Source organism: Ciona robusta, chromosome 1 (genome assembly GCF_009617815.1).
Source record: "Ciona robusta chromosome 1, ASM961781v2".
Lineage (NCBI taxonomy): Eukaryota > Metazoa > Chordata > Ascidiacea > Phlebobranchia > Cionidae > Ciona > Ciona robusta.
Window position 1 is genome coordinate 12,954,702 of NC_143235.1, and position 22,957 is coordinate 12,977,658.

The 22,957-nt window shown below is 37.2% G+C and overlaps 2 protein-coding genes across 3 annotated transcripts; both read left to right on the forward strand.

Annotated features, from left to right (window-relative positions):
- Nucleotides 1-71: 71 nt before the first annotated feature.
- LOC149743407 (heat shock 70 kDa protein 12A-like) lies at nucleotides 72-10,394 on the forward strand. The gene is made up of 14 exons (XM_089885678.1): nucleotides 72-967; nucleotides 2,179-2,297; nucleotides 2,641-2,890; nucleotides 2,973-3,040; nucleotides 4,450-4,615; nucleotides 4,968-5,039; nucleotides 5,141-5,261; nucleotides 5,575-5,691; nucleotides 6,097-6,201; nucleotides 7,033-7,149; nucleotides 8,093-8,452; nucleotides 8,718-8,894; nucleotides 9,347-9,638; nucleotides 9,917-10,394. The coding sequence occupies exons 1-14, from the start codon at nucleotides 939-941 to the stop codon at nucleotides 10,315-10,317; spliced, it is 2,394 nt and encodes a 797-aa protein (XP_089741804.1). The 5' UTR covers nucleotides 72-938; the 3' UTR covers nucleotides 10,318-10,394.
- On the forward strand, nucleotides 10,373-22,892 carry LOC149743408 (membrane metallo-endopeptidase-like 1). 2 transcript variants are annotated; one of them, XM_089885680.1, is made up of 16 exons: nucleotides 10,373-10,672; nucleotides 11,332-11,421; nucleotides 13,704-13,865; nucleotides 14,631-14,711; nucleotides 14,973-15,178; nucleotides 16,969-17,130; nucleotides 17,510-17,760; nucleotides 18,089-18,311; nucleotides 18,636-18,922; nucleotides 19,669-19,822; nucleotides 20,183-20,280; nucleotides 20,600-20,660; nucleotides 21,082-21,147; nucleotides 21,366-21,467; nucleotides 22,163-22,239; nucleotides 22,468-22,892. In XM_089885680.1, the coding sequence occupies exons 1-16, from the start codon at nucleotides 10,513-10,515 to the stop codon at nucleotides 22,574-22,576; spliced, it is 2,289 nt and encodes a 762-aa protein (XP_089741806.1). In that variant the 5' UTR covers nucleotides 10,373-10,512; the 3' UTR covers nucleotides 22,577-22,892. The 2 variants fall into 2 exon arrangements, with proteins under 2 accessions (XP_089741806.1, XP_089741807.1); XM_089885681.1 differs by lacking the exons at nucleotides 10,373-10,672; nucleotides 11,332-11,421 and adding an exon at nucleotides 12,856-13,042.
- Nucleotides 22,893-22,957: the final 65 nt, after the last annotated feature.

Sequence of the window (22,957 nt, forward strand, 5' to 3'; positions counted from 1 at the left end):
ATAGATAAGTTACATTCATTCTTTCAAGACTTGTTTCCCTATAGCATGTAGTTCAACTATGCGCATTCGCACGAGTGTAGCTTATATATAGCCCACAACAAAGCGTGTTGTCGTATATATTCTGTGAAGCCGTGAGTAACCCTCGGGCCCGAAACCAAGCAATTACTACCTCACGTTTCGTGACGTCACGAGCCTGCGTGCGTTTTATGTAGATAACAATTTTGTGTTCGGTTTATCATTTACCGTGGTGTGATGAGACGAACGATGATTTTATATGACATCGGATATTCTTATCTAATAAATTTGAGGCTGTATAATATTCAGAATACACAAAATGCAGCTAATTATAAATTTGTCCAAATGTTTGTTCATACCACGCACATATATTGTTTAACTAGTAAGTTGGGGTAATATGGTTCATGTTTTTATATTATTTTCTCGTCCCATATGGTAATAAACAAAAAATATTTACAAAATTATATAACCATATATAGCCCCGCGGCTCTTTAGACAGCGTTGTTAATTGTATAAAACACGACTAGGATGGGAACTAGTTGATATAGGTATCCCATCTTACCCCACAGTGCTATACATGTTTCTATAAGTATATATTCATATTTAAAAAAAAAACTTTTTTCAATATGGTCATATAATACGTCGTACGTATATAAGTTCTTGTGTAATACCCGCGCGTTTAACCGCTGTGTGCATTTCTGGTCCAATTACGAAACAAATGTGTTTACAGCTGATTTAATTATCATACAATACAAGTTATGCCATCGGAATTCAGTTCTGTTGTTTGTAGTCCTTTATTTCAACACAGCCGCCAACAGCAGCGTGTAGAAATCCGAAACCAATCTATTGAATACTATGGAAGATATCTCTGCCTATAGCGTCCCGGCTTATCATTCTATTCTGCCATCGCAAGAACAACTAGAATGCTGAAACACTGGGCCACAATTCCAAGGTAAGCCAGCTTCGAAAATATTTTAAACTTATATATTAGGGGGGGAAAGATGGGACACCTTTTCATTTAATTTTCTCGTCCCATTTGGTGGTAAAAATCAACATTCAAAGAATTATAGAACCGTACCTTCAAGACTCTCATTTAGACCGTTGTTAATTGTTTAAAACATGATCAGGTTGTTTGGATTTTATGTGCTAAAAGTATCCCGTCTTCTCCCGCCCTACTATATTTAAAACATCCCCAATAATGGCGTACTTAATTTTAAACCGTACTGACGTTTCAATAAGCTGTTGGTAGTTTATAATTAGTATACCGGTATATAAACAGTATACGACGGATTATTTTACCCATACGTTTATTTATATTTATGCTCTTTAAAACCACTACGCTCGTATTCAAAACGTAAGTTGTCCGATTATAAAATAATTAAATCTCAGGAATCTTAATTTCTTCTTCAGCGGAGCTCGTTTCGTTGTATTTATTTATTCGTGATCTGTATCACGTTATTTCCCATATGATTGGTCCATTTCAAAATCTCAAAATACCTAGCTGAGTATGATTATTATCAAAAGCAATTATGTTCGTTTTTAGAAAACACTGAATCATTTCACGGCTGTACCAATTACTAAAAACCGCTCGATTTTCCCAGCGATCGGTCCTAGTTTAAGTCGATGTAATTTACATTTTTTACAAGTAGAACGAAAAACGTAACAGATAAAAAAGTCAATTCAACGAATATAGTAGTAAAAGAGCTACATATTCTTCTCAAATTGCATCATCAGTCTTTTATTCAAAGAAAAATATTTTACATTTACGTTCAAATATGAATAAATTACCGCCCCCCCGTTTTTCCTCCAACTAAATGTAAATACGTTTTTAACAGTAAACGCGAAATGACTGCCTTTTGTCGCTATAGATCCTGTCTTTTCGATTTTACTATTTTTAAATCTTCGCCACCGTTATCGAAACGACAAATATAAATTTGAGTAGGATGGGGAAAGTGGGACAGCTTTCCAATCTGTTTCGCCCCCCCCCCTCCCATTTGGTAGTAAACAAAGAACATTTAAGGAATTACAAAACCGTATTCTCACGACTCCCACGGACCGTTGTTATATGTTTAAAACACGATCAGAATAATTGGATATTAAGTGCTAAAAGTGTCCCATTTTCCCCCAATTCTACTATATTATTTTTTCTTTCATTTTCATTAGGTCTCCTAAGCAAGGCAAAGTGTCAGTTGTACCTGCCCCTCCCGGTTGTGACGTCACAACAAGGATTGTGCCTGTTGCTACAGGCGAGAGCGAGACGAGCACCGAAAACAGCAGTGATGGTAAAAATAAATATTAAACCGGGTTAAAACTAAAATAACCAACCAATTAACGGTAAAATCTACAAAAGTTATTGTAGTGACATTTTTACTACAGTTTTTTACCTGTATAGCGCGTTTTTACGACTGTTGTTTTGCTGCTAATTCCATTCTCTTCGCTGTTTTAATTAATTTTAGGAAAATTAAACCTTGTTTGAAGAAAATTAAACGTGTTTTTATTTAATGTATCAAACCGGGTAGTCTAAATTCCAAACGACCAGAGTTTGTCAATCGCCTTAAAGCGAAAATAACTAACTACAAAAATCACAATGGCCTTTACATCAAAATTTGGTAAACCAAATTCCAGACGATGAAAGCCTTTCAACTCTTTACGAAGCTGAAGAGGAACCGAGCACTCTAAAAGAGTCTGGTGACGTATACGACGAGGTTGATGACGTCATTCTGGACGCGACGAATTCTTCGTCCGCTGTCACGGTGATCCATCGAAAAGATGACTCTTTAGATGATGTTGAAGATCTTCTGATGACACCGAAGAACACGTCACTTTGCAGCGTCACGGAGGACTCAGTTGGACGAACGAAGCGAGTCTCACGAAGGCAAGTTGCTCTTTAACGAATAGCATGTTTCATTCTACAGTAGCGGGCACGATTTGTGATTAATGTTTCATTATCACAACAGGCTGCCAGAGGAGTCGAGTTTTCTTGGAAATTACATCCGAGGAAAATTGAAGGATATGAAAAAACCAAGTAGGAGAAATTAACATTTTATCCCAATTTAATGATGCCTTTTACTTGCTGTAATCTAAACTTAGCCTTTTTTGGTTACGAGTTGTCCGAATTATGTTAGGCATTATACGATTATGGACATACCGTTTGAACTGATTAATGGTTGTTAAAATTTATAAACTATAAAGCGTGTAAACGTAACGACTGCCGTATTATTTTTACCCTGCAACATTTAGCACGATAATTAAATGATATCCGGCCGCGTGACTCGCTTTAACAATTTTAAACTGACGTTATGTTTTTTCATGTTCGCGTTTGCGCATGTGCGTGACATTCGCTCTCTTCTGTTGGGAAAGCTGTATTTTTTCCCGATAAAACCACAATAAACGTGTTTCCCACACAAGGCAATACTCGTGGGACCGTACTGGCATGAAAGATATATCATAATTCGCCATTCCGAAATTGCCATAACACCTAATGGCGCCTATATACGACACAAAGTTCTATAAGAACACGAAACCTGATTAAATATCATGTTACATTCCTCCCGCACGCGGCTTGGCGTATCATGTAACCCTTTCGCCCTAACGTATTGTCCCCCACGACCTCTCCCAGTGTTACTGGGACCAATGGCCTCAAAATATTCATATGCGGTCCACCCAAAGTACATTCCATACGAAGTTGGCATACCGATACGTGAGCCATCATTTTTGTCACCCGATACGCGACTGATCTGTTTACGTAACTATATGTGTGACTTTGTTGTGAAATCGCTTTTGCGTCATTTTTAATATATATAAAGTCATTTTCAATATAGAGTCTGATAGCCCAACACATTTCAATATATAGTCTTAGTATAATGTGATTTTTTAACGTATAGTCTTACTTGTTCGTTTTGGGTGCACCATGTAATGAGCCAACTCTGACCTAAATCTTAGGTTCCATGGCGTGTTACGCTGATGCAGGACCTCACCAACGTAGAATACTGCTTTGTTTTATTGTGCTGAACAGCAGCAGTATGCCGCGTATGATATAGACCTCTTTCATTATATTACATATATAGTAGGGTGGGGGAAGATGGGGCACTTTTTTATTCTATTTTCTCGTCGCATTTGGTAGGAAACAAAGAAAATTCAAAGAATCATGAATTCGTATTCTCACGACTCCCATAGACCGTTGTTAATTGTTTAAAACACGATCAGGGTATTGAGATATTCCGTGCTAAAGGTGTCCCATCTTTCCCCAACCTACTATACTTTAAGAGGAATATATTGTATAAGGTCCTATACCCATAGAACTCCGTATGATTATGTTGTCAGCACGAAAGAGCTCTTTAATGCCATCCAAAGTTTAATTGTGACAATTTTACCTTTAATTGTATTTCTTTGAAGTTAAAAATTTTTCAAAATACTAATAATATTCCTGTTTAGATATTAGCAAACGGCAGAAAACAACTCTGTCAGACGAACCGTACACTCGTGACGGCCAACACTCTGGCAGAGAAAGCGTGACGTCATACGTCGATGACGTCACTGTGACGTCAGCAACAGATGACGTCACTTCTCTTTGCACATCTCGCTCCTCGCTATCTTCAGGGTAATTATACAATATTACATTATATAAGATTTTATCGCGGTGATAAAATTTTAAGCATTTTAGTACAATCAAAATATATGGTACTGTGGGGTAAGACGAATACCACAAATTGTCTCAAATTTCGTAATCGAGTATTTACTTCAACAACGTTCTTTTAGAGCCGTGATTATTCTGGTATATAATTCTGTAAGTTTTCTTTGTTTAATACTAAATAGGACGATAAAAGAGAATGAAAACGTGGCCCATTTTACCCAAGCCACTTGACGATATTTTTAGCAGTTACCTCAATTTATCATAGCTTAATCTGGCAACACTGTAAGCGGAAACTTTTAACTATACACTTTAAATACAGGTTCTTAACAAACGTGACCCCTCGACCCCCGCATTTCGTCGTTGTCGCCATTGACTTCGGTACTACGTACAGGTAACAGCGTCACACATGATCGTTTTAGAACACGATCTACACGACTTAATTTTCTTAATTGACCTACAAATTGTGATGTAATTATGGCTATTATGACGCAGTGGCTACGCGTTCAGTTTCGTCCAGGAGCCGGAGTCGGTACATTTAATGCGCAAGTGGTCGGGAGGCGATCCGGGGGTGACCAATCAAAAAACACCAACTATTGTTTTGCTTCGACCCTCCGTGAGTAGACTTTAATCGCCCTAAACTATCACTGTGTTAAATTAATCAATCTAAACATTTTCGTTGGTATAAATTCGCCAGCCTTTCAGTTAGTCATTCTTATATAGTACTTTGGGGTAAAATGGGATACCGTTAGCACTTAAATCCCATATTTTCTGTTCGTGGTTTGAAAAAAAAACACGTTCCTCGTTTACTACAATCTGGAACAAAAAGGGAATAAAAGGTTGTCTCATTTTACCCCAGCCTACCATGGTGATTTTTAAATAATTATCACGTATTCTGAGCTGGCACATTACCTATTTCGTATATACAGGGAGAGTTTCATTCATTTGGCTTCGAAGCGCGCGACTTCTATCACGATTTAGACGCAAACGAAGCGAAGAAATGGATTTTTTTGGACCGGTTTAAAATGCCCCTTCATAGTGACCAGGTACAATTAGAAAATTTAAACAATAATACGTATTATTCGTTTAAAATACCTAAATCCATCTGCTTTTCATTGCGACTATATAGCACTATAAGCTGTATATGTCTAGAAATAGTATAATGGTCCGGCATTTTTCGTTTTTATTGAGTGTATTTTCACCCTGATAAAGACGATCTGAACAAGACGTCGAAACATCGGTTTGCAACAATTTTTGTTTGTAAAGCCAAAAATACAAGTAAACCTATGCCTTGCAGCAAAAGTGTCTATACATTAAGATGGCTCAACTTTTCGTCTGTTTTCTCGTACATTTGGTAGTAAACAAAGAACATTTTAAGGATTATAAAACCGTTTCCCCACGAACACAACTCCCAAATAGACCGTTGTCTAAAAAAATCCCATATTTGACAGAACTTAAACAAGTTGACACAACTCGAATCTGCAAACGGCCGACTCGTCCCAGCTTTACAAGTCTTCGCTCATGCCCTTAAGTTTTTCAAGGATCACGCTTTGCAAGTAAGTTTTTTTAAATAGGGTTAAATATAAAACGCTTCTCGATTAGCGTGCCATTTTTGCGCAGCGGCCATGTTAACAAAAAAAAAAAACAAACAAAAAAGCGTAATTTATTTTGTTTGTCATGTGCTCACTATGGAACAGTGTTATGAGTTAACTATAGAACTGTGGGATAAGATGAATAGAGTTAGCACATAATATATAGATAGAGTTAACCGGTAAGTTAACACTGATCCGTACGTCAAAGGTGCGATTCACCACCTGGCTAATGCAGGTAAACGTAATGTAAACCCTAACGAGGCCTACCCAACACGCACGGCCATGAGTCATAGGAAATATACTCAGTTATTTGCGATAGTTTATCGGTTATGGTTCAGTATATGGGTATTTACGACCCGCCTACTGAAATGTCGCAACCTCAATTCTGATTCCTCTAAGTATTATTTTACTTTGTATGGCGCAAATAATCGTGACACATAGTTAATTGGATGGGATGGGACACCTCTAGCATATAATGTCCAAATATCCTGATCGTGTTTTAAATAATTAAGAACGTATATAGAAGTGATGAGGATACAATTCCCATAGGCCGTTGTTCATTGTTTAAAGCTTGATCAGGATATTTGGATATTTTGTGCTAAAAGTGTCCCATCTTCCCCCACCCTACTATACAGTGAAAGTAAAACTACGTATATGAAAATACATGCTAACCCGTTCAGTGTAATACGCGCTTCGAAATTACTGCGTAAACCAACGCATTAGCATTTCACCTTTTCACCGCTGTGCTGGTATATGTCACGAAAATATACATCCGTGGTTATTGGTTTATTTTAGGAACTATCAGACGAGCTTGGTACGAATATGAGAATTAACGACGTGAGATGGGTCGTTACTGTGCCTGCTATCTGGCGCCCACAGGCCAAACAGTTTATGCGACAAGCAGCTTACCAGGTATATATTTAATAAATTATTGGATGGTGCTGGTAACTCTATTCACTTTCGTAAGTTGGGGCAAAGTCAGTCGTTATAACACGGGTGTCCTGTTTCATACACCTCGTGTCAGTTTACGAGTTGCTATATGTGTTATTTTGTGGCTGATTAGTTTGGCCTTTGTTTATGGCTGACGAATCGAACAACCCATCAGTAACCACTCGGTTGGAGAAATTGCCGTTTGTGTTTATAGTGTCTTGTCCAAGGACCAATATGCCTACAATGGTAGTTGCGAATGTTGGGACAAAAACAAGACATTTACTAAATTTTCACCATTTTACATCATAGGGCTGTGAGTTCATACCTGTGAGGTGCATTAAATTGTTTAAGCCACTTTAAAGTTATGACAACTTTCTCCAAAACCATATTTTCCCAAACGTACCAAAAGTTTACTTCAGGCTAAACCAATTATAGATAAAAGCGGGTGCTTTGTATTAGAATTGCTTTTCTTCAGCTTGAATTAAGTTCAAGTGTTTTGTTTACTGTTTCGTTGCATTTTGCGACACTTAAAGTTACCTATGCCGATGGAATTTTCGAATGATTTAATTAATTTTATCACGAAGGAATTCTTTAACACTTTAAGTTTCCACTCTGTTCTGCGTGAATGAGGTCCTGCAGCATGACACGCAATGAGACCTAAGATTAGGCCAGATTTGACCCATAACCCCAACATCCAGGGTGCTACTAAATATACCTAACACAATGTTGTTGTTAATTTTATTAATTAACAACACTCTTGTATAGTCGCGGGGATACGGGTATTTGATTCTATCAAAATTCTTTGTTTACTGCTAAATGGGGCGATAAAAGAGAATAAAAACCTGTCCCATCTTACCCTACCCTAATATACAACATATTTAACTTACAAGTTATTTAAACCATCATGGTTTATACAAACTTTCAGGCCGGTTTAGCGACTGAAAATTTCCCAGAACAACTCGTGATCGCCCTTGAACCGGAAGCGGCTTCAATATTCTGCCGTAAGTCGCGATATTCCCAGCTCTCTGGCGCCTCAAGCGAGGATATGACGGTGGAGGACACACTCACAGTGGGGAGTCAGTATATGGTGGTCGATTGCGGCGGTGGAACGGTGGATGTGACGATACATGAGGTACTTAGTGGAGGAGGACTTAAAGAGGTGGAGGCGGCAAGCGGGGACGTGATGGGAAGTGTGGCTGTGGATCAGCAGTTCGAAAATCTTCTACGAAAAATCTTTGGCGGAAAGTTTATCGAGAATTTCCAAAGAAAACGACCCATTGGTTGGGTGGGTACTGTGTGGCTAAATATGCTTTTCAGTACTAATGGATTAAATTTATTTATCTCTACGCGGCCGGGTAATGACAGAAGTTATAAGTTATTACTCGGGTGTTCTGTTTCACACATCTCTCTCGCCTTTATAGGTAATATACTCTGGGATCAAGGCATGCAAGCCAACCACTTCGCCACGACGCTATATATGTATATATATATATGTGTGTGTGTGTGAAATTACATTCAAAATATGGCTTTGTTTTTCTATCTTGTAATAGGTCGATATGATGATAGCTTGGGAATCGAGAAAAAGATCGACTGGTCCCGACCGCGTTTCACCACTAAACGTCGCCCTCCCGTTTTCTTTTATCGACCTTCACCGAAAAGTTCGGGGTTTTACTGTCGAAACTTCGCTTCGAAATTTTGCTGACCAAAATATCAAGTGGTCAGCTCAGGTAATAATTGTGTAGAAAACACTACAGTGATCTGTTTCATAATGTTTTATCACCTTTTTCAGCTCAGGTTGATTTAAAGAGTAAGTTTATGTTGTTTTAAGTTGTGGTAAGATGGTCAATAATTTTATTCTCTTAAATTATGTGGTCCCATTATAAATAGTAAACAAATGATATTTAGAGAACTATATAACAGTGTATGGGATTATACGGTATTCGTCTTACCTCACAGTAATGTATGTTTGGAGACTCGCGGTTTTATAAAAAAAACAACACCAGTTAATATATAATAAATACTAACGAAACATGGTAAAATTGCAACTTGCGTATATGTACTATGTCACCGTCACTTGCAACACAGACATTTCAGTTTCCTAGCCTTTCATACAAAAGGGAAAATTTACACATAGAAACCATGTAAGTAAATTATAAGAAAATCGTTTTTTTCCTCCCAGGGTATGTTGCGAATCTCTTCCGCTCTCATGCGGGACCTTTTTACCCCAACATTGGAGGCGATAGCCGCCCATGTTTCCGCTCACATGAATGATCGGATTTCTCATCTTTTTTTGGTCGGAGGATTCGCCGAGTCCAGGATGTTGCAAAAAGCGATCCGGTTTTCAGTTGCTGAGCATGTTAGAGTTATCATCCCTCCAGACGCGAGTCTCACTATTTTAAAAGGAGCTGTTCTGTTTGGACTGGACCCCACCGCAGTGCGCATGCGCACAAGCCACATGACTTACGGAGTCGGTAAGAATAAATTTGACCAATGTGAAGATGTATAGTAAGGTGGGGAAGACGAGACACCTTTAGCACATAATATCCAAATATCCTGATCGTGTTTTAAACAATTAACAATGGCCTATGGGAGCCGTGAGGATACGGTATTCTTTGAATGTTCTTTGTTTGCTACCAAATAAGACAAGAAAATAGAATGAAAGGGTGTCCCATCTTCCCCCACCCCACTATATTTAAGGAATAAAAAGATATATACTGTAATCTAAACTAGTTACTTATTCAAAACGCAGGAATATTAAACAAATACATTACATCGATCCATCCGGTGAAAAAGAAACTGATTCGAGGTTCTTCCGTTTGGTGCAAAGATGTTTTTGACGCTTACGTAAGAGGTGGAGAAACTGTTGCCCTGGGAGACGTCGTTCAGCGCAGTTACGCCCCCGTGCGTTCGGACCAATCAGAAATCGTTATCAACTTTTACAGTTGTCCTCGCGCGAATGTGAATTTTATTGACGAAGAAGACGTGATCAAGTGCGCCACCCTACGGATCCAATTACCGAAAACTGTAGCGGTAACGTCGCGGAGGGAACTGCGTATCTCTATGATGTTCGGCGACACCGAGATAAAAATAGACTGCCTTGACGTCAGCACAGGATCCCGTGCGGATGCGCGAGCGGATTTCTTTGCCTAAATAATTGCTTGGGTACATAGTTCAATCATAAGGGTCGTAGCAATATTTGACGCTAACGAAAAGTTTGTGCAAACCCGTGCGTGTTGCGATTGGTAATTTGCTCAACCTTTGAACCCTGCAGCCTTTATCAGTTGAGGTACAACTAGGTAAGGCATCAGTTGTAGCACAGCCATACAAAGTTGGACACTAGACCAAATGGGCGGAGAAAGTAGAGAAGCATTAGATATGCAATTTAAACAGCCCAGCAAATCTTCAACAAAATGGTTAATTCTTGTTGGATTCGTGGCCTTTGCAATGACAGTAGCAACCATCGTACTTGCAGTTCTGTATGGACTTAACGTCAATCAAGCCGCACGTAGGTTTTATTTCCATACCTGATATATTAGGGTGGGGAAAAATGGGACACTTTTTACTCGATTTCTTGTCCTGTTTGGTAGTAAATAAAGAATTTCAAAAAATTAAAAAACGTATCCTCACGACTCCCATAGATCGTAGTCAATTGTTTAAAACACGATCAGGATATTTGAATATTATGTGCTAAAGGTCTCCCATCTCCCCCCACAATAATAAATAGTACAGCTACTTAGAAACTTAAGCTAATATTTTTATTGCTTGGATTTGGTAACGTATGGGATATATCATTTAGTATAAAGTACGATAACTTAGCGAAGATTGACTGTAACTTATATGCATTAATTGCACCCAAGGAAACGGTGTATGAGAGTCGACTAGAGTTATATATATAATTTACAATCTATATAGTAAGGTGGGGTAAGATGGTCCAAATTTTCATTTTAATTATTGTCCCAATTGATTGTTATCTAACCGTATCCTGACGACTGTAAAAGCGCGTTGTTAAAGGTAAAAATACGAAATATGGGATACTATGTGCTAAGGGTATCCATCTTACCCCACGGTATAAAAACATGCCTATAAAATAACTTTTTTTCTTATTTTTTTTTTGTTCTTGATTTTCCAGAACTCGTAAAATAAACTCTCAAAAATCTTTCTTAGCCGAGACACCTCCTGTAGTTACAACAACAACACCAGCACCTTCTGACACACAAGCAACTATATGTGAATCCGACCAATGTGTTAGCGCAGGTTTGCTTATTTTATGAATAGTTAAATGTATGTAACTTATTTACCTCCGCGTGGCGGGAAAACAACGGTCGTTTTAATAATAATGATCCTTTTCATACACCTCGTGTTACCGCATATGTAACTTTGTTTTTGTTTTAATTTAATTTTTAGTATGGCAGACAAATTTTAGACAACGCATAAGGAACCACTGGGTTGTAGCAATTGTGGTTAAGTGTTTTGTCCAAAGACACATACGCCCACAATGGTAGCAACGTCGAGTGTACGTCGCACTCGTAACCTCTATGCGCTAAAGGCAAGCGCACTAACCACTGTGCCACGGCGCGCGAGTTTAAATTTGAGTAACTTACTTACCGCAATGATTTGCAAAGTGTATAAAAATACTTTGCTACATTTTTTATAATGAAACACTAACTGTAATTGTACATATATGGTAGGATGAGGAAAGATGGGACACCTTATTAATTTATTTTCTCGTTCGATTTGTCAGTAAAAAAAACATTCAAAGAATTATAAAACCGTATCCTCACGACTCTCACAGACCGTTGTTATTTGTTTAAAACATTATCAGGATATTTGGATATTGTGTGCTAAAGTTGCCCCATCTACGCCCACAGTACTATATAAGAAAATAAACGTTAGCGTTCTAATTCCGGTATCTGCACGCATATGGATAATTAAATTACCGGTTAATTGAGAGGTTACTTTGACCGCCGCATGTCTAATATATCAATCAACTCGCAACAGATTCTATTATATTTAATAGGACGTGTGAAACTATACACTCCGATTGCTACTTTGTATAACTGCCAACTTTACGTGTGCAACCACTATAGCCATTACGCGGTGTGAGAGAAATCAATTTACATTCATTGAATACTTTGGCGTTGGCTTTTCACCAAGTGTTTCATCTAATGTGAATTACATTTATAGCAGGGGTGGGAACGGTGGGACACCTTTTCATTCTATTTTCCTGTCCCATTTAGTAGTAAACAAAGACTATTCAAATAATATAAAACCTCGCAACTCCTACGTTTTCAGGCATGGCATTATTTAGTTTACACTTACTAATAGCAAGTTAGATTCACGGTACCGGTACATGTACAGAATACAATATTTTTAACCTATGATAAACCAAACACGTAACGAATACCATTTGTGCGGTAAATCAGCCTAAATTAATTAATGTATTAATAATGTAATGATATTATGTGGTTCCGAAACGTATATTTGTTTTTTTCAGAGCGTTTTTGGTTTATCTTTATGGTAAGTTAAAGGGCGCGTGTTAATTGCCATTGGCACATTTCTTCGTTTTTCACATTGTAGAATTTCAGTGTTTTCCGAGGTGTCGTTAATTGGTTGATTGCGTTATTTTGCGAATTCTTCAGTTTTAGAAGGAAACAGTTGCTTTTAGATTTAGTACGTGAGCGGTAATGCGAATGTAAGGGAGAAACGCTGCAGTGTGTTATAATTAAGCTGCCGTTTTAGACCTGTATACTGTTCCGCAGCACAGTTTGTTAAGCTACTACTTTTTACTTAAATCTGAACGAATGAAGACTCTATTTTCTCTCTTCGGTCTCGATAAAGAAGATTAGAAAGTTAACAAAAGCGAAAAGACGTAATGGTAAAACGACAATCATTATAGGACGATTACGAATAAACTAAGTAAAAATATAACAACGACAGCCCATATGTTATAGATACGACTTTCATTTTATGTGTTGCTTGTGGTCCAAAAAGCTTAAAACGTTTTTGTTTTACATAGGTGTCTTGTTCATATAGTAGCATGGGGGACGATGGGACACTTTTATCACATAATATTTAAATATCCTGATCGTATTTTAACCAAAAAACATCGGAGTCGTAAGGATACGGTTTTATAATTCCTTGAATGTTCTTTGTTTACTACCAAATGGGACGAGAAAATCGAATGAAAAAGTGTCCCATCTTCCCCCACCCTACTATATTTGGACCAATCAAAAAGTCGTTGTTGCATACATCCGAAGTACAAAAACTAATTATACACCGCGCCATGTATATAGCGACCACTTTTTTCTAATTAAATGTAAATATGTTTTTAATTGTAAGCGTGTTTGAACAACTGTTGTTTTGTTGCTATATCCGGTCTTCCCGTTTAAAATATTCTAAATTTTTGCAACGGTAATCGGAGAAACGAAATTAGATAAAGCAGGGTGTAGTTTTAGTTATATATATATACAGATATATATATATATATATATATATATATTATAACCAATAAGCGTGACCGATTTCGTGCGTTTCAGCTTCTCGCATTGTGAATGCTATGAACTTGGAGGCGCAACCCTGTGACGATTTCTTCGAATACGCATGTGGAGCTTGGAACGTCGATCATCTAATTGCAGATGACCAATCTTCGGTATCCACCTTCAACGGACTCCGCGAAGATGTTGCAAAAATTTTAAAAAGTAATGATTGAATGAATGAAACTTATTTATTAGCATAGCCGGGCAACTACAGTCGTCATAACACGAATGTTCTGTTTCCTACACCTCATGTAGGCCTACGCTTACGAGTTACCATGAATGTAACTTGGCAGGCCAATGCTATAGTCGTTATAAAACGGGTCTTCCGTCTACACGCCTTTTTCTTATTTAGCACCTATGTAACTTGTTGGTAATTTGTTTTTTGTAATTTTTTATTTATGTGGCTGACAATTTAGACAGTCCACTGAAGACTGCTGAAACCAAGGAATTGTTTTTTAAGTGGAATACCTAACAACACACACGCCCGCAGTGGTAGCAGCATCGATCCTCGAACCCATAAACGCTGTTCTAAAGCCAGGCGCGCTTTACCACTTTGCATCGGCACCGTTTTTGTAATATAAATATATTAAATTATAACCAAAAATATTATCATCTATACCTTATGTTCATATATAACCAAAATCTATAACCAAAAATATTCTATACAGTAGAGTGGGGGAAGATGGGACACCTTTTAACTCTATTTTCTCGTCCCATTTGGTAGTAAACAAAGAACATTTAAAGAATTATAAAACCGTAACCTCACGACTCGCATAGACCGTTGTTAATAGTTTAAAACACGTTCAGGATGTTTGGATATTATGTGCTAAATGTGTCCCATCTTCCTCCACCCTACTATATAACCAAAAATATTCTATATAACCAAAAATATTAGCTTATATCTATAACTTATGTTTTAATTTTTAGGAGTGTTGGAGAAACCGATTACGACCGAGAGAGATTCTATTAAGAAAGCAAAGAACTTCTACAGCTCGTGTATGGATACAGGTACGTGTGAATAAATGTAACTTATTCCTAGCGTGGCCGGAAAACAACAGTCATTATAACACGGGTGTTTTGTTTTCTACACCGTGCCAGCTTACGAGTTACCATGTATGTTACTCTGCGGGTGAATATTATTGTTTTTAAAAATATTCTTTGTTTAATACGAAATGGGACAAGAAAATAGAATGAAAAGGTCTCCCATTCCCCCGCCCTACTGTACAGTGCAATGTTTTAAAAAATATTACTCCCAAATATTTATTTCAGCTCAAATCGACTCATTGGGTGCCGCACCTCTGAAAACTCTCATCACAGAAATGGGTGGATGGCCAGTGGTCGGTGATTCTTTCGATGCTTCCAAGTTCGACCTGAGCAAAACTCTGGGGAAATTTGTTTCGATATATGGGACGTATGGTCTCGTTTCTATGTGGGTGGGCTCCGATGACAGAAAATCTACAGAAAACATTATCCAGGTGATTTAAATTAAGCGGAAACGACCATGCATGTTTGCACATTGTAATGTTGGGGTAAGTTGGGACATTTAAGTATACGTATTGTCCAATTATTCTGATTGTGTTTTAAACAATTAACAACTGTCTGTGCGAGTCGTGAGGATACGGTTTTATAATTCTTTGAATGATCTTTGTTTATCACCAAATGGGACGAGAAAGTATAGGATAAAAAGATGTCCCATCTTACCTCAACCTACTGGTAAAATTCGCACGTGTCTGTAGGCACTGGCCGTGACCTACTCGTACCTGTCGATCGAAAAAGTATAGATATAACATAATACAACGGAGGGTATTAATAACCGTAACACTACTATACATTAATCCCCGTTAAAACGACTATGCAAGAGTAAACATACGTAGTAGCCGTAAATCGAAAATTTAAATGCCATATAAACTGGCAACATGCATACGCCCATTGAAAAAATATTGACTTGCGTATTACGACGCTTGTAGTTCCGTGCGACGGTTTTCAAACTTTTAACGGTGTCCTATTCCTGACCTAGCGGTTCTTACTGTGGTGTAATGGTTGGCATGAATCAGAGCGGCAAATATTTGCTTTTCCGGGCACTAGTGCAATAACAATCATTCGCGACTAATCTAATGTAAAAGCGCATTCGCCTCGTTTCTCTTTGGGTGTTCACACGTAATCATTGACTTAAAAGTTGAAACGTTTTTTGTTTAAATTTTATACAATTTTTTTTAAATATAATTTTATAAAGTTTGGATTTTTAAATTTTGCAAAATTTGGATTGTAAGTTTTATATATTTTTTTATTTTAAATTTAGTAAATTTCCTATCAAACAAAATACTACCAATAAAAATTTTCTGGGTCAAATATGTTTAGCCGACATGCGTTTTACAAATTCTCTCATTAAGAAAATTTATTTCAAACATATAGGCAGTCGCTCAATACAATAACATTATAACAAACATTTTCGTAATTTCTCATAAACGGACATTACAATTTTATTTTTCAATGCAAACATAAAAACGCTTACTCATTAATATTTGTTTGCAGGAATTCGATAATTCGATTGTATATCACACGCATGCATGACACTCGTAAACTAAACCCACAAACTTTTAAACCAACTGTTTAATCTTAACGTTACAACCTTATCGTTTCTACCTCGTAAATTTGTCTACAAATCACGACCACAAATATTTGTGTACCACCAAGAGTACGGTACCTGTGCACCGAGTAGTATCTCAGATTTACTGGGACAACTACAAGCCAACTCTGGCTTATTTTCTAGTTCCCAGACTTGATTCGATAAGAACTCACCCATGTAGAATAAATGAAAATGCATTCATTTTATTGATACATATAGTAGGGTGGGTGAAATGGGACACCATTAGCATATATTATTCTGATATCCTAACCGTATTCGTATTTTAAACAATTAACAACGATCAATTACCACTAAGTGGGATAAACGAAAAGGTGTCCAATCTTCCCCCACCCCAATATAACTAATAAATCTTTTTTGTGTGAGTATAATACGTCCAGATTTATATAAAAATTTAGTAAAAAAACATAACAAAAATACGATGTGGTATAATGAAGCAAGTGCACTAACCAAATGTGGACTCAATGACCATTATGCATACTCACTGTGTACTTTACCAGTACGTCATATGCTGTCTAGTTTACACATATTTTGGCATTATATAACCGCTTAAAATGTTAGTATAACGTAACCTTTACACCCACATTCCGCTTTATCAAATACGAATGTTTTTCATTGCAGCTCGACCAGCCAAGCTTAGGCATGCCGAACCGTGATTATTATCTTGATGCGGACAAATATGCTGCCACAGCACCATCATATAGAAAGTACATGGTCGATATGATGACTGCCGTTGCTGGAGCAAGCGCCGATGCAACCGCCATTAACGCTGTTGCAGACCAGGTGTGCCACACACTTTTGTATGGTTATGTTAAAATGAAATTAAATTGTGCTATTTTTTCAATCGCCAAAATCTTAACAAATCGTGATAAAGTGGTCAGCGGTTGTGTCTTATAGGTTCGAGGCTTGATGCTGCTACCATTGTGGACGTATACTGTCGTGTGTATTTAGCAAAACACTTAACTGCAATTTTTGCCAAACTGCGAAGCCATACCAAAACAAAAACTATTACCCACGGCCACAAAGTTACATACGTGGTAACTTGAGCTGGCACGGGGTGTGTTAAACAGAACACCCTTGGTATAACAACTGCTTTCGTTCCCTCGCCACCCAAGATTAAGTTAAGCATTCATTCATTCAACATGTTTTATTTTACTTGCAGATTATCGATTTCGAAATTGCTATTGCTAGCTCTATGGCGCCAGACAGTGAGCGTCGTGACAGCGAAGCTCTTTACAATAAAATGACGATTGCCGAATTGCAAACGACAACCAACAGTGCTATAAATTGGTCGGCATATATTAATTCTGCCATGAGCGTCGTAGGTACCACTGTTACTAGCACTGAAAACGTGGTGATATATGCGCCTGAGTACTTGAAGAATGTAACCGACATTATCAATGGAAGATTCGAGTAAGTTTCTACTCATTTATTTTATTCCTATTAAATATAAGTAGGGTGGAGAAGATGGGCGCCTTTTTGTTCTACATTTCGTGCTATTTGGTGGTAAAAAAGAACATTCAAAGCATTATAAAAACGTATCTTCACAACTCCCATAGACCGTTGTTAATTGTTTTAAACACGATCAAGTTATTAGGATATTATCTCCTAAAGATTTCCTGTCTTCTCCCATCCTGTATATAAAGATACAATCGGGCGCGAGGTGTGTGAAACAGACTTTCATAACCCAACACCTGGAATTATAAATTACATTCATTCATTCATTTTTTATTCATCATAGGTTGGTTCAAAATTACTTGGTATGGAGAGTTGTGAAAGGTCGAACCAGCTACCTCAGCTCAACCTTAAGGGCGACCAGAGATCCTTATACTCAAGCTACATCTGGTACAACCTCTGAACCGGCAAGATGGCGGACATGCTCAGATTCCTCTAACTCGAACTTCCCAATGCCTGTTGGGTCTTTATTTGTTCAAGACTCTTTCCCAGAAGAAAATAAAGCTGCTGTGAGTATTTCAACAGTGTTTGTTGGGAGATTTAGTGACTTATGACATGCCCTATATACCCCACCCTACTATATTTTACATCTAAGCAGCGTGGGGGAAGACGGAACATCTTTAGCAAATAATATCCCAATACCCTTATCGTTTTTTTTAAACATTTAACAACGGTCTATGGGAGTTGTAAGGATACAGTTTTATAATCCTTTGGATGTTCTTTGTTTACTACCAAATTGGGCGAGAATCCATCTTCCCCCACCTTACTATAGGCTACATACCAAAGTTATCTAACCTATACCCCATAGCCTTATATACAAAACGTTTTTACAGACACTTCAAATGGTGGAGGACCTACGTCTTGCTTTCAAGAGCTTTCTTCCCACCAATGACTGGATGGATGACCAAACCAAAACAAATGCCGAAACAAAAGCTGATCTTATAAATCCCATTATTGGCTACCCTGATTACATTACTGACACAACAGACAACAAAATGGACCAAGATTATGCAGATGTTACTGTTGGCGTAGCCACGTATTTCGACAACATTCAGTCTGCCGCTATCCATAATGTGAAAACGAGCTATGGAAAACTTCGACTACCTGTTGATTTCGAAGAGTGAGTTTTATGTTATTTTAGAAAAACTATTATGATTAATATTGTTATAATATGAGATGGGTTTCTCAAGTAAATGCTTAACCGACAAAGGTTTATGGGTGCCTTATATATCATTATTTTATAGGTTGGTGTAAGATGGTCATATTAGTTATTTTTTACTCAATTTTGTTTGTGAACAACGATGTTTACAAAATTATATAGCCGTTCCACCATCATGACTCGGAAAGAGCGTTGTTAATTGTTATAATCAAGATTAGGAAATATGAAATATTATGTGCTAATTTTGTCCATTTTACCCCACCCTACTATATTATGTGTGCTAAAGGTATCCTATCATTCCCCCACCCTATATTAGAGCTAGACAATCAATCCTGTATACGAACATGCTGGGTATAATGATGATTTTCTGCCATAGATGTTAGAAAATGCTTAACTTTAGCCGACAAAACGGTTGTTAGGTTTCATACGAGTTACGGCATGCAAGCTTTTTTTTTCGGGAATGTTGTATTTTTTTATAACTTATGACAGACAATTTAGACAACCCATAAGGAAACATTTGGTTGAAAATACTGTGGCTATGTGTCTTGCTCAAAGACGCACACAATGGTTACAGCATCGACCGTCGAGCCCGTTGCCTCTGGTCTAGCGGCAATGAGCCCTATGACTATTGTAATCATGGCGCCTCAATCAAGTCGGAAGCGGCTTTGTTTCACTTATGCCTTGATTTTAAACATTTCTTGCTTTAGGTGGATTACGTCACCAGCCATTGTGAACGCCTTCTATTCACCAAGTCGAAACCAGATCGTTTTTCCTGCAGGTATCCTTCAGCCGCCATTCTACGACGCTGGACAGCCATCTTCAATGAACTACGGTGCTATTGGAATGGTTATTGGCCACGAAGTAAGTTGAATAAACAGAATGTGTGGAAATGTTGGGAATTTTAAAAGTAGGTTTCTTGCTTCAATTTTTGTACACACGTAGTAACTCGACAACGAGCATAGGGTGTGTGAAACAGAACACTCCTGTTACGATTGTCGTTGTCCCCCCATGCAAGGATAAACATCACCCACAAAGTAATACATGGTAACTCGTAAGCTGGCACGAGATGTTAAACACGTGTTATAACGATTGTCGTTTTTCGGCCACGCAAGGATAAAGTAAGTTACATTCATTCTTTCAAGGTTGAAAATGGAGCATGAAAATGTACATCTCGTTTACCATGCTATAAAAAGTTTTTACAACACTTTATTTAATCTTTAGATTACGCACGGTTTCGACAATAGCGGAGCACAGTTTGATGGTTATGGTAACTTGAACAACTGGTGGAGCAATTCCTCTAAAGAAAACTTTAACGTCAGGTAAATGAAACAACCTTCTATATAACGGCCGTAGTTTACCTTAAAAATCTCACAAATTGGTAATTTGTAATTTTGTAATTTGTAAAAAAACTACAAACGTGGCAATTAACTGGTAATCAGGTAGGAAGCGTATGAAACTGAACACTTGTGTTAGTGCCCCGCCATTATGCGGGGTTAACTAAGTTACTTCTGCTACCAGGCATAACGTCATTTCCTGCTGATACAATTTTGCCGGACGACAGACGAAACTTCGGAATACACTACGTTTTTCATACCAGAAAAGCCATATAAACATTATCTAAATAAATATCTGTTTTAGGTCACAGTGTATGATAGACCAGTATTCGGCGATATCTTGGGATACGGCGAAAGGATTGCACGTAAGTGGGTATGGGGTTAATAATGGTGTAAGATTCTAATGCGGAACGTCGAGTGGGTATAGATAAGAAAACATAAAAAAGTTTTCGGATCCGAACTCGTTACCCTGTTAGTGTCACACGACAAAATAATTGCCACGGAAATAATAAGCTGATATTTATAGTAAACCGTATACATCAGTTTACCAAAAAGTGCATAAACTGTAGTATAGTAAGGTGGGGTGAGATGAGATATCTTATAGCTCATGATATCCAAATATCCTGATATTGTTTTAAACAATTAACAACGGTCTATGGGAGTCTTGAGAATATGGTTTTATAACTCTATAAATATTCTTTGTTATTCCAAATGATACTACCAAAAACGCCCTACCATTCTCCTACAATTTCTCATATATAATTTTCTTTTTTTTGCTATTTTTAGCTGAATGGAGAAAACACGCTTGGAGAGAACATAGCTGACAACGGAGGTATAAGAGAAGCTTACGAAGTAAGTTTGTTATTTAAGAAAATAATTTACTTTGGTTTTAAAAATATTTTTGACTATGGTTTGAATAAAAAAAATTAGGTTTACGAATTTTGTCCCAAGATTCCTTAAAATAAACAATATACAGTAGTGATAGTTTTTTGTTGTGATTTAAAAAATGTATTTTGTTATAGTTTGAAAAATGTTCTTTGTTGTGATTAACAAAACTTTAAATAAAACAGGCGTACAAACGATGGCAAGTAGCAAACCCAGGCGGTGACTTACGTCTGCCAGGACTCGGAGAGTTTACACAAGATCAACTTTTCTTCTTAGGTTATGCACAGGTAATTCTACTCTTTAATATCGCACTTATAGTTAAAGCTGTACAAATACCTGTTTTAAGCGAAATAAAAGGATTTTATAAAAAAAAAATTGGTTGACAATTGGTAATACTACAATTTTTGTCCAAATTTGCCAACCAATAAAACATAATAATTTTAATAAAAAAAAACAAACAAATTTCTAACTCTTAACCCTAACTGCCAAAGTTGATTGACACTTTGTCTTATTGGAACTCTCTGGCATTGTCACACAGACGATTTTTTCAATAGCTTTTTTGTTTCCTAAATCTTTGGTGGTACCTTTATAGATCACATTTGAGCATCTATACGTATATACAATTTTTGATGTTCGTTGGTATGTTCCTTTAGCATTGTTCGTGCAGGAGTACGTAGCAAAATAGCATTTTTTTCTTTTTCCGCTCTGTAACAGTGTATAGGCGGGCACGAGATGTGTTATGCAAAACACCCACGTTATAAGATTGTTTTTGCTCCCTTTTTTTAAAAAAATAAATATTTTTTTAAAATTAATTTTAATTTTGGTAATTTTTATTGTACCTTACTGGCTTACTCCCCGCCTTTTTTGTTTGTTTTTTCGTTACTCCAACAGAAAAAAATTGTTTGTTTTTTTGTTACTTCAACAGAAAACAAATTCACAAACGTATATACCACAACAGTATGTATAACGTTATATACCTCAGGTATGGTGTGGTACTTATAAAGAGGAATACGCAGTGAGAATGCTGACAACAGATCCGCACAGTCCCGGCAAATTTAGGTAAGTTTATGATTTAGTACCGTAGGGTAAGACGGGACACCTTTAACACATGATATATAACTTCCTGATCGTGTTTTACACATTCAACAATCAACGGCCAATGGGAGTTGTGAGGATACGGGTTTATAATTCTTTGAATGTTCTTTTTACTACCAAATGGGACAAGAAAACAGATTGACAAGGTCTCCCATCTTCCCCCACCGTACTATATAAATCCTCTTTTTGTAGGGTTTTAGTACCAAGTGAAAATTTCCCTGAGTTCGGAAAAGCGTTCAATTGTAAACAAGGTGTCGACACTATGTATCCCAACCCAGAAGATACTTGTAGAGTTTGGTAAAAATAAAGAAATGTTTCATACGTTTAACCACTGTATTGCGAGTGGCCAATTGACGTCATTGGCACCTTTGTCGTATTTGAAATATATATATAGGCCTCAAGCATATTAATTTATGCATTATAGTATAACCGCAGCATATTTTGGTCGGATTTTGAAATTTTTGACCATACATCTTCTTAGTAATTTAACATATCATTGTCTATTATATTGACAGAACTATGTCAGTTTTTATATAGACCACGATTTTATAGTTTCATTTTGCCAATTTGTACATTGATCATTTTGTTCATGTAATAAACTGATTTCTAGACTATAACGTATTGTATTGATATACTGTGGGGTAAGATGGGACAAGTTTTGCACATAATATCCAGACATCCT

Bases quoted from the DNA above. Each gene is read 5' to 3' on its own strand.
- LOC149743407 (XM_089885678.1), top strand. From the start codon at position 939: ATGCTGAAACACTGGGCCACAATTCCAAG. The intron at 8,453-8,717 runs GTGGGTACTGTG...ATCTTGTAATAG, and splicing joins GAAAACGACCCATTGGTTGG to GTCGATATGATGATAGCTTG. The intron at 9,639-9,916 runs GTAAGAATAAAT...TTCAAAACGCAG, and splicing joins CCACATGACTTACGGAGTCG to GAATATTAAACAAATACATT.
- LOC149743408 (XM_089885680.1), top strand. From the start codon at position 10,513: ATGGGCGGAGAAAGTAGAGAAGCATTAGATATGCAATTTAAACAGCCC. The intron at 11,422-13,703 runs GTTTGCTTATTT...CGTGCGTTTCAG, and splicing joins CGACCAATGTGTTAGCGCAG to CTTCTCGCATTGTGAATGCT. The intron at 22,240-22,467 runs GTAAGTTTATGA...CTCTTTTTGTAG, and splicing joins CACAGTCCCGGCAAATTTAG to GGTTTTAGTACCAAGTGAAA.